The following is an 18,727-nucleotide window of genomic DNA, read 5'->3' on the forward strand; positions in this document are numbered from 1 at the left end:
CGGGTTCGATTCTCAGCACCACCATGATGGCTAACAACCATACGCAACTCTAGTTCTGTTGTACCTCATCCACTGGACCCCAAAAAGACCACCGAGGACCCAAAACACCAAAATGCAAAAGCAAAGGTTTATGGTTTATTTGGGCTTAAGCTCGGGCTCTCAGACCTCACCAACTCAACGGATCTGTGCTGAGAGCCCAGAGTAAGGGAGAGTGGAGCCTTTTATAGGTTTTAGAAAAAGAGAGGAGGGGGATACCGAAGATACATTTTAGTTGGTTCAAGGAGCCCGCTCGTGCCAACATAATTTTAAACTGATTGGATGTATAAGATGCAGCCCTGGAAGTTTCTTATTGGTAGGTGCTATTCTCAGGGCTGTGGAATGTGACTGTTATCTGTGGGGCCAGGAGTCTCCCTTTTTACCTTATAGGGCAGTTTTCATGCCCGGGTTTGCTTAATTTATAGTTTCCTTGAAGGGGGTGGGCATAGCAGGCAGGGGTCAGGGCATGCCAGGGCATGTCTAGGCATGTCTAAAGCAGCAGCCAAGCATTTTATAGAAGCTAAAAGAGCAATTAGTGGGGTCTGGAGGGATTGGGGGGTAGCAGGTGAATGAAGAGGGTCTCAGGGTCATACCGTTCCAGGGGACCTGACCACTTCTGACCTCTGCACACATTGTATACACAGGTCTACTTACATACATGCAGGCAAGACATTCATGTACATAAAATAAAAATAAAATAATAGAGAAAAAACCAACACCAGGGTACTACGAAATTCTCAAAAATTAATAAAAAGAAACGCACACATGCACACATGCATGCGCACACACAAATGCACAGGCACACACAGGCATGCACACACATGAATACATACATGTATACACATGCACAAACACACACATGAATACACACACACACACACACACACACACACACACACATACACATGGCAGTTAAGCTACCTAGTAACTCAGGCAGGCTACTTAGTGAAGGCTCTGTAAGTGGCTGCATGGGGGAGGGGTTTTCCGGGAAGGATCGTTTATTATGTCACTAAAGGAAGGAATAATTATTCCTCCTCTGGCCTTACCATGCTCTCAGGTGAGCCAGATTTCCTGTGACCCCATGAGTGCAGCAGGCCATGCCCAGAGACGGCTTCACAGCTCTCCCTTCCTTTCAGTGCCTACATTCTTTTATTTTAAAAGGACTAGGGGTCCAAGAGATGGTTCAGCAGTTAAGAGCACTAGCTGTTCTTGCAGAGGACCCAGGTTCAATTCCCAGCACCCACATGGCAGCTCACAACTGTTGGTAACTCTAGTTCCAGGGGATCCAGCAGCCTTTTCTGTCATTGCATGACACGGGTGCACTTACCTACATGCAGAACTCACTATGCAGACCAGGCTGGCCTCGAACTCACAAAGATCTGCCTGCCTCTGCCTCCCAAGTTGCTGGGATTAAAGGTGTGTGCCACCACACCTGGCCTAAAAATACTTTTTAAAAAGGGAATAAAGCTGTTTCTCTGGTTTTTAATTTTAAAAGAATGATCTGTGTGTTTTGCCTGCATGTATGTAAATGCACCTGTGTCATGCAATGCCCACAGATGCCAGAAGAGGGCATCACTGTGTAAGTGTACCCACGTTGTGCAATGCCCTTGGAGGCCAGAAAAGGGCATCAGATCCCCTGTAAGTAGAGTTACAGATGGCCGTCAGCTGTCACATGGGTGCTGGGAACTGAACTCAGGTCCTCTGCAAGAGCAGCCAGTGTTCTTAACACTCTCCAGCCCCCACCTTACATTTTGAGGCTGGTTTCTCACTGAATTCAGAGCTCTCTGACTCTGCTTCATCTGTACTGACTGTCCAGTGAGCACCAGCCCCATCCCATCTCTGTCTCCTCCACAATAGGATTACCAGTAGCACCTTTAAAATTTTAGAGGGGCTGGAGAGATGGCTCAGTGGTTAAGAACACTGGCTGTTCTTGCAAAAGACCCAGATTTGAATCCCAGCACCCACATGGCAGCTAACAACTGTCTGTAACTCCAGTTCCAGGGGATCCAATAGCCTCTTCTGACCTCCACAGCACTGCATGACACGGGTGCACTTATCTACATGCAGGCAATACACGCATACACATAAAATAAAAATAATAAATAAAGTATTTTTTTTTAATTTTAGAGTGGATGGTGATGTGGGTGGTTTGAGGAGAGGGAAGGAAAGCTGGTGAGTGCCATGGGAATGGAAGGCAAAATCCTTGACCTTACTGACCTGTGATGCAGTCCCAGAAGCCAGTGGGTCTGGACTCAGTGATTTGAGGGAGGAGGCTGGGGTCTGAGGGAAGAGGCTGAGGTCTGGGCTCCTGGGTCCAAGGGAGGAGGCTGGGGTCTAGACTCTTGGGTCTGAGGGAGGAGGACTAGGGCCTGGGCTCCTGGGTCGAGGGAGGAGGCTGAAGTCTGGGCTCCTGGGTCTGAGGGAAGAGGCTGAGGTCTGGACCCCTGGGTCTGAGGAAGGAGGCTGAGGTCTGGGCTCCTGGGTCTGAGGGAAGAGGCTAGGGTCTGGATGCCTGGGTCTGAGATATGAGGCTGAGGTCTGAATCACTGGGTCTGAGGGAAGAGGGATGGGGTCTGGACTCCTGGGTCTGGGGGAGGAGGACTAGGGCCTGGGCTCCTGGTCTGAGGGAGGAGGCTATTATCTGCACAGCAGGTTCTGAGGACCAAGGTCTGTATGTGTGTGTCATCCATATGCATTATCAATGATTGGGGCATCTCTGGCTATGACCAGATCAGAGAGGTCAGTGGAGGTTCTGATAAGGACTGATGGGAAGATCCTGGCTGACCACTGCCTGGGAAGGAATTCTGGGAGAGAAACAGGAAGGACAAGTGGGAGGGACAGGCCCTGCTGAAGAGCATCCTTATGTCAACAGGTCCTGTGGTGTCAGTGCCAGAGGAGGGCAGCTGCCTGGGTGTGCCTGCTTTTAGTCACAGGGCACCCCTCCCTTCCAGAGGCCCCTGACCTTTGTGGAGTGCGGCCCACTCTCCCTGGTTCCCAGCACCATCTTCGGAACCCAGTTGCTGACTGCTCTCTCTGGGCTGGCCCTCGGAGGACACAGGTGTCCAGTCTCCCTCCCTCCTCACTAGACACCTCTTTCTCCATTGTTTGTCACCTGTGATACACAGGTACTTCCCCGCCCCTCCACCTTAGTGACTTAGGTTGTCCCCTCCACCCAGCCTTTCTCGCCCTCTGCCTCTGTCCCCCATCTTTTACACGTGAGGGAAATGAAGACCCTGGAAATGCAGAGAAAAACACACCACCCTCTGCAGTCAGGCTTAAAACCAGCTGCAACTTGTTCTTTTTAATTACATTTTTATGTATGTATGCATCTGTTTATGTGGGCAAACAAGTCATGATGGGTGTGTGGAGGTCAGAAGACAACTTATGGGAGTCGGTTCTCGACATCCACAATGTGGGTCCTGGTGGTGTCACACTTGGCCGTAAGCCCCTTTGCCTGCTGAGCCATCTCACTGGACTGTAAACCAGCTACACATTCTTAGCAGACTTTCCAACCCAGGTCTCCTCCCTCCAGTAACTGATGCCCAAAATTTATCTGTATTTTCCAGGTTGAGCACACACTGTTTGGTTCAGTTTTAATTCTGAGCATATTTCATTTGACATATGAATCCTGTTCAAGTGTGACATTGTCCTTCTCTCATTGAACGTCATACAGCAACAATGCACACACTACGTATTATAGCTTAGACATTATTTTCTGTGACTGTATAATATTCTGGGAGAAAGTGACCTACTGTTTAAATATTACAATACTTTATGGGTTTGGGGTTTTTTTTTAAGACAGTCTCACTGTGTGGCCCTTCCTGGCTGGGATCTCACTACATAAACCAGGTTGGCCTTGAACTTACAGAGATTCACCTGCTTCTGCCTCCTAAGTGCTGTGCTGCAGTTAGAAGTGTACAGCACCACCCCCAGCCAATAAATCCACCACTTGGTAACACGGAGCATGTTTGTGAGTGCCACTTTTTTTTTTGTGTGTGTGGCAATAAATAACGAATACAGCAGGGCGTGGTGGTGCAGGCCTTTAATCCCAGCATTCCGTCAGGAGGCGGATCTCTGTGAGTTCAAGGCCAGCCTGGTCTACAATAGCAAGTTCCAGGTCAGCTGGGGCTACAGGAAGACCCTTTTTCAAAAAAACCAAAAAAAAAAAAAAAAAAGGAAAAAAAAAGAATCCAGATCGCTTTATTTTTTAAAAGACTTATTTTATTATTTTTAAATTGAGAGAGAGAGAGAGAGAGAGAGCCTTCCGAGGTCAGAGCTGCCTGATGTGGGTGCTGAAAACTGAACCCAGGTCTCTGCAAGAGTAGCATGTATTCTTAACCGCTGAGCCATCTCTCCAGCCCCTCTATTTTTCAATAAGTACTCTTTGGAATGAAAATGCCTGGGTCAAGGCAGTGGGTGAAGGTCTATGAGTTCTAACAGTTGCTTGATTGAATCCCAGCTCCCTGTTGGAGAGCACTGACCTGGAATCTTCCACAGAACTGAGGTTTCTTATTTTCTTGACTTGCTTTTGGGTCTTTGGGGTTTTGATGGGCCTAGTGTTGAGGCTTTAGTACATTTCGAGGGAAGGTGAAGTCAGATCGGACTTTCTTGCGTGGCCACTGGTATCCGGACTCTGGATATATCCCTCAAAGCGCACAGCTTGACTTTTGCATTAGCGGAAGGTTTTCATGGTCTGTTGCACCCACCGGTTATACTTGCAGACTTGAGTGTAGACGCCTGGGTCATTGGGCTGGCCGCAGGGGTAAGTCCCCCAGGACACCAGACCTTGCAGGGTGTCATTGCACACCAACGGTCCCCCTGAGTCACCCTGTGGGGACAAAGCAGATTAGTTTCAACAGCGCAGGAAAGCTCCTGACTCCTAAGTCAGCTCAGACACCCCAGTTCAGACTTCTGACAAACCATTGACCTCCACTTCCAGCCTGCCAAGGAGCAGACTCGGGGCCTCTGGGAGGCAAGGGAGAGCAGAGCCTCCTGTCAGGGCTACCGCAAGGGCTTTGGCTGAGGAACCTCTGGCTGGGAAGGGGACCTGACTTCACAGGATTTTGCTTCAGCCTGAGGTTAAGGCTGGGGAGAAGGGTGTCCTTTGGGAATGGGTAGGGGGCACCTTGGACAAGAAAAGGGTTGTCCTTGGAAATGGGCAGAAACTGCTACTATGCCAGGTCTGGGTCCCCCTGCAAACCCCAGGACAGAGGACAGCAGCGGGGTGCATTACAGGAAGCCTGGGACCTGCTGAGCCTGCCAACCAGCCCTGCCAGCCAGTACAGTGGTGGAAAGGGGTCTGTGTGTCAGGTTCTCAGGGCCAGGGCTGTCTCCTACTAATCCTTCCTCAACACAAAGCAAGACACCTGTCCTAAGAGAGGGACGAGAGAGAGACAGAGAGGGAGAGGGAGGGAGGGAAGAAGAGAGGATGAGGGAGGGAGGAAGGGGGGAGAGAGGGAGGAAGAGGGAGGGAGGGAGGGAAGGAGAGGGAGAGAGGGGGGAGAGAGAAGGGAGAAAGGTAGAGGTAGAGAGAGGAGGAGGAGAAGGGAAGAAGAGGAAGAGGAGGGGGGGGCAAGGGGAGAGACAGAAAGAGAGCCAAACAGACAGAAGCCAGCCCAGGACAGAGACAAAGCAAAGAGGACGGAGGATAAAATAACATGAGGAATAAAAATAAAGAGGTAGGAAAATGCTGTCCAAAGACAGAGCGTGGAGACAGCCAGACAGGAAGGAACAAAGGGATTGACCCAGACCAAGGTCTGCCGAGTCGAGTCGGAGCTCCGATCAGGCAGAGAATGCCACTGATCATAAGAAAGAAGCTAAAGAGCATTTGGAGAAAATAAATTCCACTCCATTAATAATACGGCTGCAGAGAGGGCTCAGCAGTTAAGAGCACTGGCTGCTCTTGTGGAAGGCCTGGGTTCCGTTCCCAGCGCCCACATGGCTCACAACCATCTGGCTCCAGTTCCACGGGATCCAAAGTCCTCTTCTGGCCTCCACCAGCATTGTATGTATGCGATGCACTTACATACATGCAAGCAAATACATATATACATAAATAATAATAATAATAATAATGATGATGATGATGATGATGATGGAGGAGGATGGGGAGTAAAGGGGAAGTGAAAACTTCAAACATTCAATAAAAATATTAAATAAAAAAACACCTCTCTAGTCATGGTGGCACACGCCATTAATTCCAGCACTTGAGAGGCAGAGGCAGGTGAATCTGTGAGTTCGAGGCCAACCTGGTCTAAAAGCAAGCTCCAGTTCAGTTGGGGCTACGGAGAGACCCTGTCTCAACAACAGTAACAAAAACAAAAAATCTTAAAAACACCTCAAATGGAGCCGGGGGTGGTGGCGCACACCTTTAGTCCCAGCACTCAGGAAGCAGAGGCAGGTGGATCTCTGTGAGTTTCAGACCAGTCTGGTCTGCCTAGGGAGTTCCAAACCAGGCTGATCTATACAGTAAGAGCTTATTTAAAAAAAAAAAAAATTCAAATGGACCTGTCATCCCAGCACTCAGGAGGCTGAGGCAGGAGGATCAAGTTTAGGCTGGAATCAGGAGACTCAAATTCCTCTCTCTCAGCCCCACTTAATTATGGCCCCTTTGCCTAGAGCCGTCCCAGGCCCTGCAGATAATACGCTAAGGAGGCGGGGTCTGGGCGGGGCCAGCAAGGCCGGGGGCGGGGCTCACGTTGCAGGTGTTGGTCTTGGAATCCGGGATGCCAGCGCACAGCATGGTTTTCCCCAGCAGGTCCTTGTAGACCTTCTTGCAGTCCTTAGCGGAGATGAGCTTCACGTCCGAGCACATGAGATCCGAGGGGAAGGTCACTGTGGGAGGAGGGCGTCAGGCAGGTGCTGTGCCCAGGAGCCGTGCCAGAGGGGCAGGACAGGGTTGGAACCCCAGGGAGCAGGCTGCGGAGGACCCCTGGGTCTGAGGGAGGAGGCTGGGGTGTGGATCCCTGGGTCTGAGGGAGGAGACTGGGGTCTGGACCCCTGGGTCTGAGGGAGGGGGCTGGGGTGTGGATCCCTGGGTCTGAGGGAGGAGGCTGGGGTCTGGACCCCTGGGTCTGAGGGAGGAGACTGCGGAGGACCCCTGGGTCTGAGGGAGGAGGCTGGGGTCTGGACCCCTGGGTCTGAGGGAGGGGGCTGGGGTGTGGATCCCTGGGTCTGAGGGAGGAGGCTGGGGTCTGGACCCCTGGGTCTGAGGGCGGAGACTGCGGAGGACCCCTGGGTCTGAGGGAGGAGGCTGGGGTGTGGATCCCTGGGTCTGAGGGAGGAGGGTGGGGTCTGGATCCCTGGGTCTGAGGGAGGAGGACTGGGGGGGTCTGGACTCTGGGTCTGAGGGAGGCAGTGGGCTAGCATCATCCCTTAGGGCCTCACCATCTGGGCTGGTCGTGGTGCCCCATCCAGAGACGGTACAGGAAGTCCCTGGGGATGCACAGTTAGTGGGCAGCTTGACTTTCTGAATTTTGGATGACATCTTGACTGGCCTGTCCATCCTCACAAGCATGATGTCATTGGCGTGCGTCTTTGTGGAGTAGCCGGGGTGTCGGACAGACTTTGTGGCTTTGATCATTTGGGCACTCCGGTCACCTATCTTGTCACTGCCCAGCTGTACTGTGTACTGACTAGGAGAGGGGATGACATGCCAAAAGTGAGGGAGAGGCAGAGAGAGAGAGACAGAGAGACAGAGAGACAGAGAGACAGAGACAGAGAGAGACAGAGAGAGAGACAGACAGAGACACAGAGACACAGAGATGACAGAGACACAGAGAGAGACAGAGACACAGAGACAGAGAGAGACAGAGAGAGGAGACAGCGACCCAGAGAGAGACAGAGAGAGGAGAGAGACAGCAACCCAAAGAGAGACAGAGAGAGGAGAGAGACAGTCTGAGAAAGAGAGATAGAAATAGAAAGACAGAAACCTAGAGAGAGAGACAGAGATGGGGAGAGAGAGACAGAGACACAGAGAGAGACAGAGAGGAGAGCGACAGAGAGGAGAGAGACAGCGACCCAGAGAGACACAGAGAGGAGAGAGACAGAGAGAAGAGAGAGACCCAGAGAGACAGAGAGAAAGAAACCCAGAGAGAGAGACAGAGATGGGGGAGAGACAGAGATGGGAGAGAGAGAGAGAGAGAGAGAGAGAGAGAGAGAGAGAGAGAGACACAGAGAGAGACAGAGAGGCCAGAGGGGGAACAGAGATGGAGAGAGAGACAGAAACCCAGAGAAAATGAGAGAGACAGAGACCGAGAGGGGGGCAGATATCCAGAGAGAGAGACAGAGAGCAGACCCCAACCTACCTGGCCCTCACATCACCTACCCCATCTTGCAGTGAGCTGCAGTGAGCACCCAGCGCTCACTGACCAGTACTCCTCCACAGTGGAGCTGATTGCCCTTGAGTAGAGCCACCTGCCATGGGTGGGAGCCTTTTTCACACGGGTAGCCATCGATAATTCGATCCCCACTCTTGTTACCCAGGCCTGGATAGAGACACACACATAGGTATCCAGCATGGGGGGGTAGGGCAGGCAGCAAACAGCATTCACAGAAGCAGAGACGCACAGGAAGTCTCCGGGGCAACACAGAGGCCAGGACAGTGCAAAGCAGGTGGAAAGGGCTGGGGACCTCTCAGAAGACCCCACCAGTGTGTCACCCATAGGCGACTGCAGACCCAAGGAGCCCCCCCTGTAGTGGCCCTAGGGTGTCAGACTGAGGCAGGAGTAGGGGACAGCAGGACAGGGTCACAGGGTCAGTCCTTCTGGGAAGGAAGCTTTGTAGGACATGGGGCTCAGAGTCAGGGTACGGGGGCAGGGGGCACTGGGCAAGCGTTCACCTCCTTGTCCAGCAGCTCCCAGGGCTAAGGACAGCAGCACAGTTAACAGGGGTGGGAGAAGGCATCCCCCCATAGTGCTTCAGGGCTCAGGGGCCAACAGATGAGAAGACTAGGTGTTGCTGGAGCTGGGAAGATAGAGATGTGAGGCGGTAAAAGACAGCCCCGCCCTCCTCCCTCAGGAGTGGGTGTAGGGTGTGTGTGTGTGTGTGTGTGTGTGTGTGTGTGTGTGTGTGTGTGTGTGTCTAACCCCAGGCCTCCTCCCTCAGACCCTGGGGTCCAGACTCCATCCTCTTTCATTAGACCTAAGAGTCCAATACCAGCTTTCTCCCTCAGACCTAGGGATCCAGACCCCCAGCCTCCTCCCTCAGACCCAAAAGTCCAAACCCCAGCCTCCTCCCTAAACCCAGGAGTCCAGACCCCAGCCTCCTCCCTCAGACCCAAAAGTCCAAACCCCAGCCTCCTCCCTCAGACCCAGGGTCCAGACCCCAGCCTCCTCCCTCAGACCCAGGGTCCAGACCCCAGCCTCCTCCCTCAGACCCAGGGGTCCAGATCCAGGGGTCTAGACCCCATCCTCCTCCATCAAACCTAAGGGTCTAGTTCCAGCCTTCTCCCTCAGACCATGGACCAGACCCATCCTTCCCCCCTCAGACCCAGGGCTCCTCACCCCTGACCCCCTCAGTATCTCAGCTTCCCTTTGATTCTGTAAGAGGGTCCCTGGCCTCTGTGCTGCAGAGGCTCCTGTCTCAGTCCTTGGAGCCCCAGTCTCCTGGGCCGTAGCCCCTTCCCCACACACCCGTTGAGGGCCCCTCTCACCTGGGAGGGTCTGACCTGGTTCGGCTCCGTCCTGGTCAGGAGCCCAGTGCCTGCAGCCCTCCGCAGGGCGGTCCTTTTATAAACCCCCGCCCTCGCACCCGCCCCCAGCGTCCTGGGGCGCAGGTGGAGCTGTCTCTTGGCAGCTTCCCTGGTGTTTGAGGACTGGGTTATCTGAAATCCCTGAGGCCTTCCCAGGGAGCAGGAGATACCACAGTCCTCTGCCTCCACCCTGCTCACAGCAGCCTGGGAGGGTGGCACCCGACCAGCCGCTCTCATACATTGTAGCACCCCTGTGCCTGGGGGCTGCTGGCTGGAGCAGAATTTAACTTGGCGCAGAGGGCAGAGTCTGAACTCAGCCTGGATCCCTACTGGGGTCATTTTCTTAACGTGGCTCCCTTGACAGGGTGGTCAGACCTCACACCCGGACTGTGAGCCACCTGTTGGAACTTTGCATGCTGGACCCATCTGGTCTCTGAGACTGAAACTCACTCCCAGCCCTAGTACACAAGAAAAAGAGAGCCCTCGGGCTGCGGAGATGGCTCAGTGGTTAGAGCATTGTCTCTTCTTCCAGAGGACCCAGGTTCAGATCCCAGCACCCACACGACAACTAACAACCATCTGTAACTCCAGTTCCAGAGGATCTGATGCCCTTTTCTGGCCTCTGTGGCATTGCATGCATGTGGTGCACTTACATGCAGGCAAAACACTGATACACATAAAATAAAAATAATAAACAGAAGAAAAGAGAGTGTTGCACCCATAATTCCACCCCCCACACCAGCAGAATTTGATCTTTGATCTCATGTTGAGATTTCTGGTCCCCCCCCCCCCCCGGTCCTTTTGAGACAGGTCTCCCTGTAGCCCCAGCTGACTGAGAACATGCTATGGAGACCAGGCTGGATAGTGTCACAGAGATCCACTGGCCTCTGCCTCTTGACACCCAGCTTGACATTTCATTTTAACCACATTTATTTATTTGTGTGTGTGTGTGTGTGTGTGTGTGTGTGTACGCTCGTGATCATGCACATGCGTGTGTGTGCACCGCGGTGCACCGGTGGAGGTCAGGGGACAACATGCTGGAGTTAGTTCTCTCCTTCCACCATGTGGGTCCCCCAGATGGAACTCAGGTCCTCAGGCTCAGCTACACACCTCTTTACCAAGCTGTGCCATCTCAGTGACCATTATGTGGATTGTTAATCATATGATTCATAGGACTTTCCACAAATTTTACAACAAAATGTATTAAGCATTATCTAACAGAATTTCTTTTTGACTTTATTTTATAAATTTTTTTCTAAAAAGATTCCTCCATTCATTCCTTTGGTTGGGAGTGTGCTAGGGATTGAACCCAGGACCTTGTGCATGCTAGACAGGTGATCTACCACTGAGCCACACCCCAGCCCCTCACTGGGGGATACTAGGCAGGGGCTCTACCACTGAGCACACCCCAGCCCCTCACTAGGGGATCCTAGGCAGGGGCTCTACCACTGAGCCACACCCCAGCCCCTCACTGGGATTCTTAGGTGCGAAGAGACACTGGAAGCTGCATGTCGTGGCACATACTTGCCTGTCATCCCAACACTCAGGAGGTGGAGGCAACAGGATCAGATGTTCAAGATCATCTGTAGCTGTATACGTGAGCTCAAAGCCTAGATCACATGAGATATTATCTCAAAACAAAAAAGAAAGAAGGAAAGAAAGAGAAAAGAGAGAAAGAAAGAAAGAAAGGAAAGAAAAAAAGAAAGAAAGAAAGAAAGAAAGGAGGACAGTTTATTCTTTTATCCTGCCACGTAGTGCCCCTCCCTCTTTGGCATGGCAATTCTGAAATTATCTCAGCTTCCTGGTACCTTGAAGGGATGTGGCAGTGGAGCAGGCCAAGACACCAGGGATAGCCAGAGGGGACCTGCTGTGTCTCCATGTAGTTGCTGAGCCAGAGAACGTACCCCTTCCTCTCCTGACTGTTCTAGGCATTCTGTCTAGGTTATAGCTGTTTGGTCCTGACAGCCACTTTTATCCTTCTTAAGACCTCAGCGTTGACTTCAAGGTCAACTCAACTATGGTCCCTGAGCATGAAGCCCCAGCAGTAGAGCCCCTGCCTAGGATCCCCCAGTGAGGGGCTGGGGCGTGGCTCAGTGGTAGAGCCCCTCCCTAGAATCCCCCAGTGAGGGGCTGGGGTGTGGCTCAGTGGTAGAGCCCCTGCCTAGGATCCCCAGTGAGGGGCTGGGGTGTGGCTCAGTGGTAGAGCCCCTGCCTAGACTTCCCAAATGAGGGGCTGGGATGTGGCTCAGTGGTAGAGCCCCTGCCTAGGATCCCCCAGTGAGGGGCTGGGGTGTGGCTCAGTGGTAGAGCCCCTGCCTAGAATCCCCAGTGAAGGGCTGGGGGCATAGCATGCTCAAATGCTGGGTTCAGTCCCCCAGGCCTCAAAATTTGCATAGCTATAGCATTGAAGAAATGCAGCTGAGGTGGAAAAAGAGCTGTAAATAAAGATGAAGACAGGATATGGGTGGGGTTGAACTGTCAGGATTGGTGCTGGATGGGCTCATGGGGATGATATTAGCCTGGAGTTCCTGTAGTATCACGAGCTAGAGACTGAAGTCAGGATTGTGCCTGGGTGGTGCACAGCTGGTTTGGGATTGACACTTTAATGTTCCTCAGTGTTTGGATCCAGGCTGATCTTAGCTTATGGCTAAAGGTTCAGGGTTCAGGTTGAGAGTCAGTGACCAGTGCATGATGGGTCATGACTGTTTTCCCAGCACTGGTAAGGTGGAGGCCGGAAAACCAGGAGTTCAAGGTCATCTTTGAACTACATAGCAAGACTGAAGTCTGGGTGCTCTCCTTCCTTGATATGTGGAGTTGGGAACTTGCCCAAGGTTTAGATTCTGGGTTCAGCTTAGATCAGTCAAAATTGAAATACGATTTGGAGCTTGAATCAGGTACAAGCTAAGGTTTGGGGTTAAGCCTGGGGCTGTGTCAAAATCATTGGTTGGTATTAGGGTTACACTTGAGGCCAAGGTCTGAGGTCTTTGTCCTGGTGGGAAATGGTTGACCACTGTTCTCCTAGTGGGTGTTGCTGTGCCTTCTACACTTAGCCCTGTTCCTCTCTGGGCTACGGCTCCCTAAAAGTGATTTCATAACGTCTGAGCTTTCCTTTGGAGCCCTTGTATACACTGCCATGTATGGTTATCACGAATGTGTGTCTGTGTGTGTGCATGTCTGGTCTGTGTGTATGTGTATCTGTGTGTCTGTGTATGTATGTGTATGTATGCCTACATGTGTATGTTTGTGTGTTTCTGTGTGTATGCATGCCTGTGTCTGTGTGTGTCTGTGTGTACATATATCTGGGTATGTATGTATGTATGTATGTGTGTCTGTGTATCTGTGTGTATGTATGTGTGTATGTATATCTGTGTGTGTATGTATGTCTGTGTGTATGCATGTCTATGTCTGTGTGTATATGTATCTGTGTGTGTATGTATGTGTGTGTCTGTGTCTATGTGTATCTGTGTGTGTATGTATGTATGTGCCTGTGTCTATGTGCTTCTGTGTGTCTGTGTGTATGCACATCTGTGTCTGTGTGTCTGTGTGTTCATGTGGGTATGTGTGTCTGTGTGTCTATGTATGTATATGTTTGTGTCTGTGTGCATGCATGTATATGTGTGTCTGTGTATAGACATGTGTGTCTGTGTGTCTCTGTGTTCATGTGTATATGTGTGTGCATATATGTGTATGTATGTGCATGTTGATATGTGTGTGTGCATGTGTGTATGTGTGTGGTTTACGCATGTGAGTGTGCACACCCGCATACACACATGAGAGGTCAAAGCAGACCATTGGGGTCCTTTATCGCTCTCCAGCTTTTTCATCCAAACAGAGTCTCTCAATGAGCAGGAAGCTCGTCATTTCCACCACGCTGGCTGGCCAGAGTGCTCAGGATCTGCCCGTCTCCACCCGCCCCCCACTAGTGCACGTGGGGATCAAACTCGGGTCCTCCTGCTATGGAATGAGAGCTCTTGCCCTCTGAGCCTTGCCCCAGACCTGCCATGCATTGCTTGATCATTGTTTTTGCACAAGACAGTCAACGACTTGACTCATATGTGTCTATCTCTGCACCCTCAACACCTTGGCCAGCCTGGACATCTGATGCCCATACACATGTGATTGAAGGATCATATCTGAAGTAGGTATGGGACAAAGGATGGGAAGAGACTGGAGGAAGACGTGGATTTGTTGACTTCTGTGATTTAATATAAGGTTCCAGCATGGCAGCATCCCCACACACTTACCATCCCCATGCTTGGAGGAGGCAGAAGATCACAAATTTAAGACCAGCAGGGGCTACAAAGTGACATTTGATGTGAGGAGGAGGAGGAAGAGTTGACAGCTTCATTCTTGGCAGGGGCTCCACCACTGAGCCACACCCCAGCCCCTCACTGGGGGACCCTAGGCAGAGGCTGTACCACTGAGCCACACCCAAGCCCCTCACTGGGGGACCCTAGGCAGAGGCTGTACCACTGAGCCACACCCACGCCCCTCACTGGGGGACCCTAGGCAGAGGCTGTACCACTGAGCCACACCCACGCCCCTCACTGGGGGACCCTAGGCAGAGGCTGTACCACTGAGCCACACCCACGCCCCTCACTGGGGGACCCTAGGCAGAGGCTGTACCACTGAGCCACACCCACGCCCCTCACTGGGGGACCCTAGGCAGAGGCTGTACCACTGAGCCACACCCAAGCCCCTCACTGGGGGATTCAAGGCAGGGGCTCTACAGGGATTCAAGGCAGGGGCTCTACAGCTGAGCTGCATTTTGAACCTTCTAACATTTTATTTGGAGACAAGTTTCACTAAGTTCTCCAAGGCTTGCCTTGAACTTACTCTGTAGCTGAGACAGACTTTGAACTCCTGATCCTTGCACCTCAGCCTCCCTTTCCTTGGTAGCTGGGGTTATAGGCTGTACCACCAAACAGGATTTCGGGACACAATTCTGATCCTTCATTTCATACCAACTGTAAGGTGATGTCCGCCATCCTAACACCTAAGCCAGGAGAACTGAGTTCAGGCCAAGTCACTAAACCTGAGACTCCCATCAAGTCCGAAACTAGATCCTAGAATGCAGGACCACAGCAGGACTGTGGCCTTGGGGAGTGTCACTCTTCCTGATTTGGGCACCCAAGTCAAGCAGAGATGGACCCCAGGCCACAGACCTCAGCAATCCAATGACTTTACAATGTCATTTCTTCTCGTTTCCCAAAGAGAGGAACTTGAGTCAGTGTGTCCAGTTTCTTATCCCGATCCCCATCTCTCATCCCTGGTCTCTTGCTTCCTCAGCCTTGTGGTAGAAGTGGGTTTCAGATGGGACTCTGTGACCAGAGCAGTCAGCTGACATGCATGAAGCCCTGGGTTCCATCCCCAACACCATAAACCAGGTACGGTGGCTCACACCTACCATCCCAGCATTGGGGAGGTGGAGGCAGGAGGATCAGGAGGTCAAAGTCATCCTTAGGTACATATTGAGTTCGAATCCAGCCTGGGTTACATGAGACCATGTCTTGAAAAAAAGTTCTTTTTATTTATTTATTTTTATGTATTTGAGCATTTTTCTTATATCACATACACGTAAGTGCACCTGAGTCATGCAAAGCCTGTGGAGGCCAGAAGAGGATGTCAGTTCCTCTGGAACTGGAGTTACAGATGGTTGCTAGCCCATGTGGGTCCTGGGAACTGAACCCTAGTCCTTTGCAAGAGCAGTCCAGGGACTCTTGTTTAAATAAAAAAAAAAAGAAAAGAAAAGAAAAGAAAAGAAAGGAGGAACTATGGTTTTCAGGAGCTCTGCTTATTTCAAAATCAACAGATAAGACTTTGCATATCAATCACTCTGTTACCATCTTAATCAGTAAATCTGGTTTTGTGACTAAACATTGTTCACAGGAGCTGGTGAAACGTGATGTGGTGTCCGCTGCTGTTTTCTTTAGCGCTCAGCCCAAGCCGGACGACACAGGCGGTGCTTAAATAAATAGTATTTTGCAAACGTCTGGCACTCACAGGGCCACCTCCTTCATGCTCAGCCCTGCCTGGGTCGCTGAGCCATTCTGTCTTGGGGTGTGACAGAAAACAGCATGGCCTCACAGGTCAGTCCAACACAGAGTTGTTCATCCTGTGACTTCATTCTTCTGTCTCACAATGCCTTCTTCTAAAGTGGGGGAGAGAAAAGACACCTGGGACTGTTGCATAAAATGACACGTGAGGAATGGATGTGCACAGAGCGGGCACAGCCCACTGGGAGGGGAGAGCCAGAGTTTCTGCCTCTTCTAGCGACAGAACGGGGTGTCCAGCGTTTCCCAGACCTTGTTTTCATTCTTTTTTAAAGATTTATTTTTTAAAAGTTACATTTATGTGTGTCTGCATGTATGTCTATGCACATGTGTGCAGGTGCCCATGGATGCCAGAAGAGGGCATCAGATTCCCTGGATCTGGAGTTACAGGTGGTTGTGAACCATCGGATGTGGATGCTGGGACCCCCAACTCTGATCCTCTGCAAGAGCAGCAAGTGTTCTTAACCGCTAAGCCACCTCTCCAGCCCCAGTACCTGCTTTCTGACATGGGCTTGAGCAAGGATCATTACTCATTTCAGAGATGGGAAAACAAAACAAAATTAAAGAGAGATTGGATCACTTGAGGAAAGCCATACAGCTGGTGTCAGGATCTGGAGGCTGGGGAGATAGTTCGGTTGGTAGAATTCTTTGCTTACAAGCATGGGGACCTGACTTTGAACCCCCAGAACCCATGTTCTGGGGAGAGCCAGATGCAGCTGTGCATGTTGGAATCTCAGCACTGGGGAAATGGAGATCCTTGGGGCTCACTGTCAGCCACTCTAGATGAATCAGTGTCTCACAAAATAAGAAAGAGGAGCAATTGAGGAAGACACCTAATGTTGACTGCTGGCTTCCACATCCACACACAGACTGCTAGCTAGTCCTATTAAGATGCGTGTCCCATGTTGCTAAGAGCCCCTGTGTGTCCTTAGGGGCTCTTAATCCCAGCACGTCTCTAAGTCCCACTCGGACACAGCATGATCCACACTGGTGATGCCTCTGGCTGCTCACAGTCACTTGGAGAACTGGTAGCCAGCCACCCTTCCAGCTGTGCCCTGCCCAGAGGCATCCTGGGCATGGTGACTCCACCTGACTCAGCCCCTGGGTTCTGATGGCCCATTGTTTCTGACTTCCTGGATTGCCTTCTGCCTTCTGTCTAGAACAGCATTTACTTCTGTGAGTGAGAAAACTTCCTTTCCTGTCACTGTTGAAACCGCCCACCATAGTTCCTGCATCCCACCCCCACACTTGGGTGGATCATCACTCCAGTCAAACCAATAAGCTTCATCCTTCCTATCTGAGCAACACTGATGGATGCAGGGAGGGCGGGCCCTCTTCATGCTGGACCAGAGTTGAAATCAAATTGTGCAAGACATCTGACACACCTGCCTACCCTGTGGAGAACAGCCCCAGTGTGCCCAGGTCAGCCATATTTCATATCACATGACCCCAATAGCCGATGACTGGTTTGCACTGATCTCCTGACCCAAGTGTAGTAATATGATTGGCCATTTAGTAACTCATGGTGTAACTGAAGGAGCAAAGATGAGCTGGACCAATTGTTAGAATATGTTAGCTCAGGATAGAACAGGGTGACTTGAAATGAAAGATGTGACAGACCTCAGGAGCAAATTGTTCTTTATTAAGAACAGTGAAGGTGACACCAGCTTCACCAGGATTTGAAACTGCGCCCTAGGGCACAGTTAGGGAGCTACTTATAAGGGTTGGGGGATTGGGAAAGGGAGGGGTGGGTAGAGCTATTTCGATAGTTCAGAGAAGGTGTTGGTGACATGGTTTGGAGGTTTGAGACAAGAGGGGCTGTTTTGTTTTCCCAGATTACAGGCTGGGTTGGAGGTTTACACAGTTCCTAGGTTGGATATTACTTGGGATCTGAGGTTTACCTAAGGTTTATTTAACCGGTATGGGGCCTTTTGGAAGTTAATTCAGGAAGTTAAGTCTAGGCATCTATCCTTCACCAATCAGATTACATTTTTGTAAAATGCAGTTCATGGGGCTGCAGAAATGGCTCAGTGGTTAAGATCATTGGCTCCTTTTGCAAAAGAACAGTGTTAGTTCCCAGCACCTACATGGCAGCAACAACTGTTTGCAGCTCTAGTTCCAGGGGAGCCGATGCCCTCTTCTAACCTCCTTGGGTTTTCACACATGTGGTACATTTACATACATGCAGACAAAGCACTCATATACACAAACCGAAGTTAAAAAAAAAAAAAATTTGTAGCCAGATGTGGCTCACACCTTTAATCCCAGCACTTGGGAGGCAGAGGTATGCAGAGCACTGTGAGATCCAGGCCAGCCTGGTCTACATAGCAAGTTCCAGGCCAGCTGGGGCTACAGGGAGACCCTGTCTCACAAAACAAAACAAATAAACCCCAAAGCAAAAACCAAAATGGTGAGATCCTGAGGCTAGATAGATGGCTCAGTAATTTAGAGTGCTTTCTGTTCTTACAGAGAATCCAAGTTCAGTTCCCAGTACCCACAACAAGTAATTCACAACTGCCTGTAACACTAGCTCTAGGGAACCTAATGCACTCTTCTGACTTCCATGGCCCCTGCACAGACGTGGCACACACACATACACACACACACACACACACACGTAAAAATAAAATATATCTTTAAAATTCTCAATATAATTTTCCTAAATTCATAAGCTCTTGACCAGATGTATAGTACCAGGCATGCATCCTGTGACTCAGGCCTTAAATTCAATCAGAAAACACTTGGTTACCCCACAATATTCATGCAGTAATTGTACTCATAACAAATTTTGTCCTTAAAGAATAAATTTAAAATATCATATTTTAAAAATACCCAAGGGCCTGGCTAGAGAGACTGTTTAACTGTTAAGATCACTGGCTGCTCTTGCAGAGGACCTGGGTTTGGGTCCCAGCAACCATATGGCAGCTAACAACCTTCTACAACTCCT

The 18,727-nt window shown here is 50.8% G+C and overlaps 1 protein-coding gene across 1 annotated transcript; it reads right to left on the reverse strand.

The window, feature by feature from the left end:
- Positions 1–4,604: 4,604 nt before the first annotated feature.
- Klk7 (kallikrein related peptidase 7) lies at positions 4,605–8,948 on the reverse strand. Its single transcript, XM_008845237.2, has 5 exons — positions 8,846–8,948; positions 8,363–8,522; positions 7,423–7,670; positions 6,734–6,870; positions 4,605–4,864 (listed from the first exon to the last, which is right to left on the reverse strand). Exons 1-5 carry the CDS (start codon positions 8,946–8,948, stop codon positions 4,709–4,711), a joined length of 804 nt encoding a protein of 267 aa, XP_008843459.1. The 3' UTR covers positions 4,605–4,708.
- Positions 8,949–18,727: the final 9,779 nt, after the last annotated feature.

The sequence above is a fragment of the Nannospalax galili genome, unplaced genomic scaffold (genome assembly GCF_000622305.1).
Source record: "Nannospalax galili isolate Female #2095 unplaced genomic scaffold, S.galili_v1.0 scaffold960, whole genome shotgun sequence".
Lineage (NCBI taxonomy): Eukaryota > Metazoa > Chordata > Mammalia > Rodentia > Spalacidae > Nannospalax > Nannospalax galili.

What these genes read in the sequence shown, in the direction of transcription:
- Klk7 (XM_008845237.2), bottom strand. Translation starts at nt 8,948, where the DNA reads ATGGGGGGATGCCTTCTCCCACCCCTGTTAACTGTGCTGCTGTCCTTA. An exon ending in GCAGCTCACTGCAAGATGGG is followed by an intron (nt 7,671 to 8,362) that starts GTAGGTGATGTG and finishes CCCCTCTCCTAG; the next exon opens with TCAGTACACAGTACAGCTGG. An exon ending in CACCACGACCAGCCCAGATG is followed by an intron (nt 6,871 to 7,422) that starts GTGAGGCCCTAA and finishes CTCCTCCCACAG; the next exon opens with TGACCTTCCCCTCGGATCTC.